Raw genomic sequence first — 12107 nt, 5'->3', positions numbered from 1 at the left:
CTCCTGACTTGAGGAGCCAGAGGGTGGGAGGTGGGGGATTTGGTTTCCCGGATTCACCTGCTCGGTTTTCTCTGCAGATTCCCCTTCCGAAGGCAAAGCCGGATTGGCGGTTTCGTCAGGCTCGCCTCCTCCTCCTTCCGACTCGGGTTCTTCCTTCTCCGGCGTTCTGGAAGGAAAATGAGTTTGGGGTGGGTGGGGGGGTGGAGAAGCACAGTCCGAAGACCCTCCACCGTATTCCCCCGCGCGGAGGGACAGCAGCGCAAAAGCTCATCCAACGCAAAGGGAGGGTCTCCCGCGTGCATGGATAACACACACGTACGTACACCCTGGCGCAAACCAACGGCAATATCGATCAATAGAAACACAACACACCGCTTCGCAGCCCTGCTTAGTTAGTAGGGGGTCTTGGGATTGGCGGGAGGGGAGAAACAGGGGGACGGAGAGCTAGCCATGGGGCAGAGAACGGGGTGAAACTAGTTACAGATAGTCCTTGCCTTACAACAATCCACTTCATCATCATCCTCCTCATAATCCCTCGTTTCAGGGTGGAATCTGGGCAAATGAATGGAGCTGAGTATTTACTGGCCTTCTGCCTTTCCTGACGCCAGAGCGGAGTTTTTTCCAGCAGATATATATATTCTGATCGAGCCCAGAGAGAAATATCTGCCCCTACCTAGGAGCCTCCTGACTGTTCCTTTAGTGACCGTGCTACGTTACGACAGCACTGGGGGAGGAAAGGGGAGCTAGGGCCGTTTTTTCACACTTATAATGGCGGCGCGACCGAAATCGGCAAGTGATTCGGGTTTGGATGGGCGCGGTGTCCCAGGAGGGACGTGATCCCCTTTTGCAACCTTCTGACGAATCCAGATTCATTTCATAATGTGAAATAATAATAATAATAATAATAATAATAATAATAATAATAATAATAAATTAAACTTGTATGACATACAAATCCAAATAATAATAATAATAAATAAATAAATAATAATAATAATAATAATTTATTAGACTTGTATGACATACAAATCTAATTAATAGTAATAATGATGATGATGATGATGCCGCCCCTCTCTGGAGACTCGGGGCGGTTACCCGAGTTACCTCATAGTGTGAGGTAGGCTTCCTCATGTCCTAACCATCAACATTTAGCTAACCTAAGGCTTCCCCATGTCCTAACCATCAACATTTAGCTAACCTAAGGCTTCCCCATGTCCTAACCATCAACATTTAGCTAACCTAAGGCTTCCCCATGTCCTAACCATCAACATTTAGCTAACCTAAGGCTTTCCCATGTCCTAACCATCAACATTTAGCTAACCTAAGGCTTCCCCATGTCCTAACCATCAACATTTAGCTAACCTAAGGCTTCCCCATGTCCTAACCATCAACATTTAGCTAACCTAAGGCTTTCCCATGTCCTAACCATCAACATTTAGCTAACCTAAGGCTTCCCCATGTCCTAACCATCAACATTTAGCTAACCTAAGGCTTCCCCATGTCCTAACCATCAACATTTAGCTAACCTAAGGCTTCCCCATGTCTCCTAAACAGGACAAGACAGTTAATATTTCAAGTTTTCACCCCAGCCATCAGCAGGGAGGGAGTTCCGGGATCCAGAATAGAGAGGGGAGGGGGAGGGGGGGAAACCAGAACCGGACATAGAAAGAATCCAGTTTCATATCAAGAAATCCGATTCCGCACACAGGAAATGAAGGAAAAATGGCTGGCGAGTGTTCAGAAAAGAGGGAAGGAATATCCAGATGAGTGATAAACAAGTTAGAACCCAGAGATACCTCGGTTTGAGGAATATGTACCTAAAAACCTGGCAATAGCATTTCAGCTGCTAAGGCGCTAGTCCTCAAGATCAGTGAAGCCATGTTTAATTTAAAAAATAATAATTTTTTAAAAATGTGTCTCAATATCCTATCCCCCAGAACCTCTTTCTGACCCAGCTCTAAGTCAATCCCCAGCGTTGGACCCCCAGATCACTCCTGCACCGCCACTGGGTCAGAAAGAAAGGGGGCAGAGGGTGATGGGCTTCTCCCCCCCCCCTGCCTACGTCAAGAAGCCGGGCAGCCCCCCGTTTTCTGGAGGGAGGGAAAGGGAGTTGAGAAGGAGAAAAGCAGAAGCCGCAGAATTACCTAGAGAAAATGTTCGTGATCTTATCCCAAATGCTAACGACCGTGTCACTAAGTTTATCCGAGAAACTGGGAGGGGGGGGCCCGAGCGAGAGTGGGGGGGCCACAGACCAACAAAAACAGAAAACACAATGTCAGTGCAAGGAATCTCAAGAGATGCCCCCCAACCACCCCCTGCCTGGTGAATTCCTTTAATAAAAACCCAACCCACTCAAACAAACCCCAATTAACACATACAAAAATAAATAAATCCCAAAACGCATCCTATTATTTTTACCCTGTTTAAGCAGGATTGCCAGGGGGTTTTCCTTAAAAAATAAAAAAACTAAGATTTTGTGCTCTCATACAGTGATTTTCAACCTTTCAACCTTTTTTGAGCCGCGGCACATTTTTTACATTTACGAAACCCTGGGGCACATTCCTCCCCTTCACTCTATTTCTTTCTCCCTCCCTCTTTCTCTTCCTTCCTCTTTCTTTATCTCTCTCTCCATCCCTCTTTCTTTCTCTTCCTTCCTTCCTCTCTTTTTTGCTCTTTCTCTCTCCCTCACTACCTCCCTCTATGTCTTTCTCTCTCTCCTTCTCTCCCTTTCTCTCTCTCTTTCTTTCTCTCTCTTTCTTTCTCTTGTTCTCTCTCTCTTGCTTTCTCTCTCCCTCTCTTGTTCTCTTTCTCTCTCTCGCTCTTTCTCTTTCTTTCTCTCTCTCTCTTGCTTTCTCTCTCTCTCTTTCTTTCTCTCTCTTTCTTTCTCTTGTTCTCTCTCTCTTGCTTTCTCTCTCTCTCTCTTGTTCTCTTTCTCTCTCTCTCGCTCTTTCTCTTTCTTGCTTTCTTTCTCTCTCTCTCTTGCTTTCTTTCTCTCTCTTGCTTTCTTTCTCTTGTTCTCTCTCTCTTGCTTTCTCTCTCTCTCTCTTGTTCTCTTTCTCTCTCTCTCTCTCTTTCTCTTTCTTGCTTTCTTTCTCTCTCTCTTGCTTTCTTTCTCTCTCTTTCTTTCTCTCTCTTTCTTTCTCTTGTTCTCTCTCTCTTGCTTTCTCTCTCTCTTGTTCTCTTTCTCTCTCTCTCGCTCTTTTTCTTTCTTGCTTTCTTTCTCTCTCTCTCTTGCTTTCTTTCTCTCTCTTGCTTTCTCTTGTTCTCTCTCTCTTGCTTTCTCTCTCTCTCTCTTGTTCTCTTTCTCTCTCTCTTGCTCTTTCTCTTTCTTTCTTGCTTTCTTTCTCTCTCTCTCTTGCTTTCTCTCTCTCTTGCTTTCTTTCTCTCTTTCTCTCTCTCTCTTTCTTTCTCTTGTTCTCTCTCTCTTGCTTTCTCTCTCTCTCTCTTGTTCTCTTTCTCTCTCTCTCGCTCTTTCTCTTTCTTGCTTTCTTTCTCTCTCTCTCTTGCTTTCTCTCTCTTGCTTTCTTTCTCTCTCTTTCTTTCTCTTGTTCTCTCTCTCTTGCTTTCTCTCTCTCTCTCTTGTTCTCTTTCTCTCTCTCTCGCTCTTTCTCTTTCTTGCTTTCTTTCTCTCTCTCTCTTGCTTTCTCTCTCTCCTGCTTTCTTTCTCTCTGAGCTTCGCGGCACACCTGACCATGTCTCGCGGCACACTAGTGTGCCACGGCACACTGGTTGAAAAACACTGCTCTAATAAACCCAGAGGCTATACAAAATAACCCAGATTATCCCCACTTCCCCGAAACTCAACCAATCAATTTTAAATGATTTTCACTTGTTTAACACGTGCAATATAACGTCGATGTAGACACAAACTTTGTTGAATTTGAAAGTTGGGGTTTTTTTAAAAAAAGAGATATGTCGTCACCCCCCCCCCAAAAAAAACCTCCCAACAACCCAGATGTGGGTTTAAAAACCAGCCCTGGCAATCCAATGACCAGGATGGCGTCTTTTGAGGATTAGAAAAGGATCTGAAAATCAAATAGTCCTGCGTTGTAAACCTTGACAGGGCAAAGTATCTGTATGTAAACAGAGAGGAAACCTCACTCCCTTCTAGCACTCGATGACGTTACCTGGGGGTCATTCTTTGTCAAGTGGACCAGGCGAAATTCAAGCCTTATTTGAAAAGAAACCACCACAAAAACAACACATGTGATAGGAAAAATGTGCTCTTTCTAGTGAAATAAAAATGAAGGTGATTGGAGGTGAGAAAGCAGAGAGCGATAGAAAAAAACCCCTGCTCTTTTTAAGACGATTGAAGGTGAGGAAACAGCTGTTTTCTCACCTTCAATCATCTTAGTTTTTATTTCAATAGAAATAGGACATTTTTTACTATCATATATGTTGTTTTTGTGACGGTTTCTTTTCAAATAAGGCTGCAAAAAAGGCCGCACAATCACTGAATTTAAACACACCTGGGATAAACATAGATCCATCCTAAGATAAAATATAGGAAATAGCATCAGGGCAGACTAGATGGACCAGGAGGTCTTTTTCTGCCGTCAATCTTCTGTGTTTCTATGTTTCAAAAACCAGTCAAGTGGACACCTGGTCCACTTGACAAAGAAGGACCCCTAGTTGAGTCGGGAAACGTCTCAGAAAGCACCAAGGACCCCCTACAGACGATGGCGGAATGCTTGCCTAAATAAAACCAACTCCTTTCCCCCCAACCCGGAGGAAAACGATCCGCTCCCAAGGTACCAAACCCCGCTTCTCCGACTCCTAAGGTGGAGACCCCAGGTACTCACGAGTCCTTCCTCTCTCGCAGGTGCTCAAACACCAGCAGGCCCCGGGAATTGACGCTCAGCACCAGCTCCCGCCCGGCCAGAAGGTCCATCCGGAAGGGCTTCGCTGTCAGGATGACTTTATGGATCCCGTCCTCCAGCGAGAGTTCCACGCTGTTCTCGTCGCGGCCTGTGACAGACAACCTTGCGGGGGGGATCGCACACACACACACACACACACACACAAAAGTAGAAATGAGAAGAGGCAACAGACATTGTTAGTGGATAACCTCACCTATTGAAAAAGGTTCAGGCTTGGCTCAAAGTTGGGAATTTTTAGGAGGTGTGGACTTCAACTCCCAGATTTGTATTTTTTATTTTTTAAATTTTGGCATTTTGGGGATTCCCCCCACCCCCTTCATTATTTTCACAAATAAGGCTGTGAAAATACCCAACACAACTTTCTCGTTTTATTTTCCTTGCAATCCTCCAAGGTGGATTGGGACGAAAGGGAAGGACTGAGCCAAAGTCTCCAAGTTGCCTTTCATGTCTAAGGCGGGACTAAAACTCTCAGTCTCCTGTTGACTGGCCCAAAGTCACCCAGCTGGCTGTCATGCCTAAGGCGGGACTAGAACTCAATGTGTCCTGTTGATTGACCCAAAGTCACCCATCTGCCTTTCATGCCTAAGGCGGGACTAGAATTCACTGTCTCCTGTTGATTGGCCCAAAGTTTCCCAGCTGGCTATCATTCCTAAGGCGGGTCTAGAACTCGATGTCTCCTGGCAATTGGCCCAGTCACCCATCTGCCTTTCATGCCTAAGGCGGGACTAGAACTCACTGTCTCCTGTTGACTGGCCCAAAATCTCCCAGCTGCCTTTCATGCCTAAGGCGGGACTAGAACTCAGTGTCTCCTGGTGATTGGCCCAAAGTTTCCCAGCTGGCTATCATGCCTAAGGCGGGTCTAGATCTCGATGTCTCCTGGCAATTGGCCCAGTCACCCATCTGTCTTTCATGCCTAAGGCAAGACTAGAAATCACTGTCTCCTGGTCATTGGCCCAAAGTCTCCCAGCTGGCAGTCATGTCTAAGGCGGGACTAGAATTCAGTGTCTCCTGGTGACTGTCAGCCAGCTTCCTAACGTCCGTCACTCCGTCCCCTCCCCTAGAAATCCCACCCAAAGAGCCAAGGTGGCGGTCCATCCCCGTACCTGGAGGTGGGAGGGTCCTGGATTAAGACGTCGTGTACCTCATAGCGGGGTTTGAGGGGCGTCAATTCGTTGATCCGGAGGCGGGTCATGCTCCCTTTCAAGCCAGAAAATTCCAGGAGGAGAGGGACCTGTGATTGGGAAGAACGGATTTCCACTGGCTTTTCCCCACTGATAAATCTCACCCCACGGCTTGAATCCACTTGCCAGCCACAGGGGGAGTTCGCCAAAAAGCCCACAAGGATAACCAAAAGACCAAAACTCCCCCTGGCCTGCAATCTACACCCAGGTTTTATTTATATATAGAATAGAATAGAATGGAATGGAATGGAATGGAATGGAATAGAATAGAATAGAATAGAATAGAATAGAATAGGAGGAATGGAATAGAATTCTTTATTGGCCAAGTGTGATTGGACACACAAGGAATTTGTCTTTGGTGCAGATGCTCTCAACGTACATAAAAGAAATTATAGATTTGTCAAGAATCAGTGGCACAACACTTAATGACTGTCATAGAGGTTAAATAAGCAATGAAGAAACCATCAATATTAATAAAAATCTTAGGATACAAGCAACAAGTTACAGTCATACAGCCCTAAGTGGGAGGAAAAGGGTGATAGGAATGATGAGAAAAAACTAATAGAAGACAGTAAAAAGTTTGACAGTGTTGAGGGAATTGTTTGTTTAGTAGAGTGATGGCTTTAGAGAAAAAAATGTCCTTGTGGTTTTTTTATGTGCTTATTTTTGTTTCTTTGTTTATCTCTTGCTGATACAAGTTCTACAGAGGAACTATGGAGTCTGTCATCTGCACTTCTATAACTGTCTGGTTCGGTTCTGTAACCCAACAAGACCGACACAGACTTCAGAGGAGAATCAGAACTGCAGAAGAAACAATGGCTGCCATATAAGAGTCAAAAAGAGGGTGGGGAAAATATTTACTGACCCGTCACATCCTGGACACAAACTGTTTCAACTCCTACCCTCAAAAGGTCGCTACAGAGCACTGCACACCAAGACAACTAGACACAAGAACAGTTTTTTCCCGAACACCATCACTCTACTAAACAAATAATTCCCTCAACACTGTCGGACTTTCTACTAAATCTGCACTTCTATTCTACTAGTTTTTCTCATCATTCCTATCACCCATTTCCTCCCACTTATGACTGTAACGTTGCTTATATCCTAAGATTTTTATTAATATTGCTTCTTCATTGCTTATTTGACCCCTATGACAATCATTAAGTGTCGTACCACATGATTCTTGACAAATGTATATTTTATTTTATGTACACTGAGAGCATATGCACCAAGACAAATTCCTTGTGTGTCCAATCACACTTGGCCAATAAAATTCTATTCTATTCTAAAATATTTACTGACCCCTCACATTCTGGACATAAACTGTTTCAACTCCTACCCTCAAAAACGACGCTACAGAGCACTGCACACCAAGACAACTAGACACAAGGACACTTTTTCCCCGAACGCCATCACTCTGCTAAACAAACAAATCCCTCACCACTGTCAAACTATCCACTAAGTCTGCACTACTATTGCTATTAGTGTTTTCATTGTTCCTATCACCCATCTCCTCCCACTTATGACTGTAGCCGCTCCAAGTCCTGGGAGAGGGGCGACATACAAATCTAATAAATTATTATTATTATAATTATTATTTGCTGGCTGGGGAATTCTGACAGTTGAAGTCCAGACATTTTCAAATTGCCAAATTTGGGAAACACTGTTTAGACCTTCCACCTGGTCTGAAAAAGAATGTGCCTGACTTTCTCCAGACTCCAAGGGGAGCTTAATTTACCTTGTTTGCTTCATTAATAAGCTGGATTTTCATAGATTCTTGGCTCAGCTGCAGGGATTCCAGCAGCGCCCTGTAAGTGGAACTTCCAGGTTTTATGTTTCTCTGACGCCTGGAGAGGGGAAAGAAATTATGGTTTGTTGGTTTGTTTATTATTATTATTATTATTATTATTATTTATTAGGCTTGTATGCCGCCCCTCTCCATACTCAGGGGGGCTTACAGCAATGATAAAAACAATATATAATGACAAATCTAATATTTACAACCTAAAATAACAATAATACATTTAAAAAGTCTAAAAAACAAGAAACCCCAATACTGTATATAAAAAACATACATACAGTCATATCATACACAAAAACTACATAGACAGGCAGAGATGTTTCCGTTCCTCCACGCTTGACGGCAGAGGTGGGTTTTAAGGAGTTTACGAAAGGCAAGGAGGGTGGGGGCAGTTCTAATCTCTGGAGGGAGCTGATTCCAGAGGGTCGGAGCCGCCACAGAGAAGGCTCTTCCCCTGGGTCCCACCAAACGACATTGTTTAGTTGATGGGACCTAGAGGAGACCAACTCTGTGGGACCTAACCGGTCGCTGGGATTTGTGCGGCAGAAGGCGGTCTCGTAGATACCCTGGTCCAGTGCCATGAAGGGCTTTATAGGTGATGACCAACACTTTGAATTGTGACCGGAAACTGATCGGCAACCAATGCAGACTGCGGAGTGTTGGAGTAACATGGGCATATTTGGGAAAGCCCATGATTGCTCTCGCAGCTGCATTCTGCACGATCTGAAGTTTCCGAACATTTTTCAAAGGTAGCCCCATGTAGAGAGCATTACAGTAGTTGAACCTCGAGGTGATGAGGGCATGAGTGACTGTGAGCAATGACTCCCGGTCCAAATAGGGCCGCAACTGGTGCACCAGGCGAACCTGGGCAAACGCCCCCCTCGCCACAGCTGAAAGATGTTTCAAATACAGATGTTTATTTGTTTGTTAGATTTGTACGCCACCCCTCTCCGAAGACTCGGGGCAGCTCACAAGATACTATAAAAAACAGTGCATACAAGACAAATCTAATTATTTATAAACTACAGAGCTAAAACCCCAGTATCTTAAAATCAATCAGCCAATTCAATCACAGCCATACATCACATTTATTGGTCAGGGGGTCTCGATCTAACTGCCCCAGGCCTGGCGAGCCGCTCCAAGTCTTCGGAGAGGGGCGGCATACAAATCTAATAAATAATAATAATAATAATAATAATAATAATAATAATGAGTCTTATGTGGGTTACTGGAGGCAGACCACCCATGCTAGGTAATCTCACTTCCAATCATGAGAGAGAGAGGGGGGGGGGGTAGTTTCTCAACCTCCAAGTACAGTGGTACCTCTACCTACGAACGCCTCTACTTACAAACTTTTCTAGATAAGAACCAGGTGTTCAAGATTTTTTTTGCCTCTTCTCAAGAACCATTTTCCACTTACAAACCGGAGCCTCTGAAACTGTAACCGGAAAAGGTGGGGAGAAGCCTCCATGGGGCCTCTCTAGGAATCTCCTGGGACGAAACAGGGCCGGAAAAGGCGGGGAGAAGCCTCCATGGGCCTCTCTAGGATCCTGGGACGAAACAGGGCCGGAAAAGGCAGGGAGAAGCCTTCATGGGACCTCTCAAGGAATCTCCTGGGAGGAAACAGGGCCAGAAAAGATGGGGAGAAGCCTCCATGGGCCTCTCTAGTAATCTCCTGGGAGGAAACAGAGCCAGAAAAGGCAGGAAGAAGCCTCCATGGGCCTCTCTAGGAATCTCCTGGGAGGAAACAGAGCCAGAAAAGGCAGGGAGAAGCCTCCATGGGGCCTCTCTAGGAATCTCCTGGGACGAAACAGAGCCAGAAAAGGTGGGGAGAAGCCTCCATGGGGCCTCTCTAGGAATCTCCTGGGACGAAACAGGGCTGAAAAAGGCAGGGAGAAGCCTCCGTGGGGCCTCCCTAGGAATCTCCTGGGAGGAAACAGAGCCAGAAAAGGCGGGAAGAAGCCTCCATGGGGCCTCTCTAGGAATCTCCTGGGACGAAACAGGGCCAGAAAAGGTGGGGAGAAGCCTCCATGGGGCCTCTCTAGGAATCTCCTGGGACGAAACAGGGCCGGAAAAGGCAGGAAGAAGCCTCCATGGGGCCTCTCGAGGAATCTCCAGGGAGGAAACAGGGCCTCCACCCTCCCTGTGGTTTCCCCAATCGCACACATTATTTCCTTTTACATTGATTCCTATGGGAAAAATTGCTTCTTTTTACAAACTTTTCTACTTAAGAACCTGGTCATGGAACGAATTAAGTTCGTAAGCTCATCCCCAAGATAGTGGGCCCAAAAGAGAAGGACAACGCCCTTATTCCTTCACCCCTCCTTTCGGGAATGAGGCCCCATGTCTCTCCCGTCTCTTCTCTTTTCGCACAACTTACTTGCAAAAGGAACTCTGGTCGCACGTCTTGAAGTTGCTCTTGTCTACCGCCGACACCACGGCCAGGAGAAGACTCAACCACACCACCGCTGACATCCTAGAGTAGAAAAACGAAGGAGGAGGCATTATCAAGCAGTGCACGATTACGGGTCCCGGAGGCTAAAATCTATGAAGAACGGTCGCAGGAATTGGGTAGGTCTAGTTGAATGAAAAGGAGGAATAAGGCAGGCATGATAGCAGTCTTCCAATATTTAGAAAAGAGTAGAGTCATAGAGTTGGAAGGGACCTTGGAGGTCTTCTAGTCAGGCAGGAAACCCTTACAGCATTTCAGACAAATGGTTATCATAGAAACATAGAAACATAGAAGACTGACGGCAGAAAAAGACCTCATGGTCCATCTAGTCTGCCCTTATACTATTTCCTGTATTTTATCTTACAATGGATCTATGTTTATCCCAGGCATGTTTAAATTCAGTTACTGTGGATTTACCAACCACGTCTGCTGGAAGTTTGTTCCAAGGATCTACTACTCTTACAGTAAAATAATATTTTCTCATGTTACTTTTGATCTTTCCCCCAACTAACTTCAGATTGTGTCCCCTGGTTCTTGTGTTCACTTTCCTATTAAAACACTTCCCTCCTGAACCTTATTTAACCCTTTAACATATTTAAATGTTTCAATCATGTCCCCCCTTTTCCTTCTGTCCTCCAGACTATACAGATTGAGTTCATTAAGTCTTTCCTGATACGTTTTATGCTTAAGACCTTCCACCATTCTTGTAGCCTGTTGGATGTTATCCAACATCTTCTTAAAAACTTCCAGTGTTGGAGCATTCTGGAGGCAGGTTGTTCCACTGATTAATTGTTCTCACTGTCAGGACATTTCATAGTTCCAAGTTGCTTCTCTCCTTGTTTAGTTTCCACCCATTGCTTCTTGTTCTACCCTCAGGTGCTTTGGAGAATAGCCTGACTCTTTCTCCTTGTGGCAACCCCTGAGATATTGGAAGACTGCTATCATGTCCCCCCTGGTCCTTCTTTTCATTAAACTAGACATACGCAGTTCTTGCAACCGTTCTTCATATGTTTTATTATTATTATTTATTTATTTATTATATTAATTAGATTTCTATGCCGCCCTTCTCGAGGTGACTCTGGGCGGCATACAACATTAGAAATGTAACAACATGTAAAGAAATCTACTATAAAAGGATTGTACAAATTACTAAAAAGTATTAAAAGCCCCATACACAATTATATGCATTCATCCAACTCAATCATACATAGTGTCGGACGGAGACAATCTCATCAGTCATGGCCCGTATGCCCGCCGGCAGACGTAGGTCTTCAGGGCTTTACGAAAGATCAGGAGGGAAGGGGCGGTACGTATCTCCGGAGGGAGTTCGTTCCAGAGGGTCGGGGCCGCTACAGAGAAGGCTCTTCCCCCAGGCCCCGCTGGCCGACATTGTCTGTCCGACGGGACCTGGAAAAGGCCGACTCTGTGGGATACATGAAGCAGAAGACGGTTTTAGTCTCCAGTCCCCTAATTATTTTGAGGGACAGCCCCAAAGAAGAGGTGGGTCAAAATACCCTATGGTCGAAAGCACCAGAAGGCAGGACAAGAAGCAATAGATGGAAACTAACGAAGGAGAGAAGCAACTTGAAATTAAAAGAGAAATTCCTTGATAGTTATCACATTTCACTTTACACATGGCCAGTTAAGGAATGTATTCCTTAACTTACAACCTCAGTTGGGACTGGAACCTCTGTTATAGAACTATGGTAGCGCAGCAGGTAGAGTGATGTACTGCAGGCCACTAAAGCTGACTGTAGATCTGCAGCTCAGAGGTTCAAATCTCATCACCG

The 12107-nt window shown here is 45.1% G+C and overlaps 1 protein-coding gene across 2 annotated transcripts in view; it reads right to left on the bottom strand.

The window, feature by feature from the left end:
- Positions 1-12107, bottom strand: part of GANAB (glucosidase II alpha subunit) — a 54007-nt gene that overhangs the window by 39533 nt on the left and 2367 nt on the right. Inside the window, exons 2-7 of one of the 2 annotated variants that reach the window (XM_070766524.1) lie at positions 10246-10341; positions 7803-7911; positions 5984-6111; positions 4803-4982; positions 2145-2210; positions 58-166 (exon numbers count right to left, since the gene is read on the bottom strand). In XM_070766524.1, coding sequence (XP_070622625.1) covers positions 58-166; positions 2145-2210; positions 4803-4982; positions 5984-6111; positions 7803-7911; positions 10246-10341 — 688 coding nt within the window. The remainder of the gene's footprint in view (positions 1-57; positions 167-2144; positions 2211-4802; positions 4983-5983; positions 6112-7802; positions 7912-10245; positions 10342-12107) is intronic. The other variant, XM_070766525.1, reaches the window with a different exon arrangement.

The sequence above is a fragment of the Erythrolamprus reginae genome, chromosome 13 (assembly GCF_031021105.1).
Source record: "Erythrolamprus reginae isolate rEryReg1 chromosome 13, rEryReg1.hap1, whole genome shotgun sequence".
NCBI classification, from domain to species: domain Eukaryota; kingdom Metazoa; phylum Chordata; class Lepidosauria; order Squamata; family Dipsadidae; genus Erythrolamprus; species Erythrolamprus reginae.
This window is presented reverse-complemented; position numbering and strand designations above follow the sequence as displayed.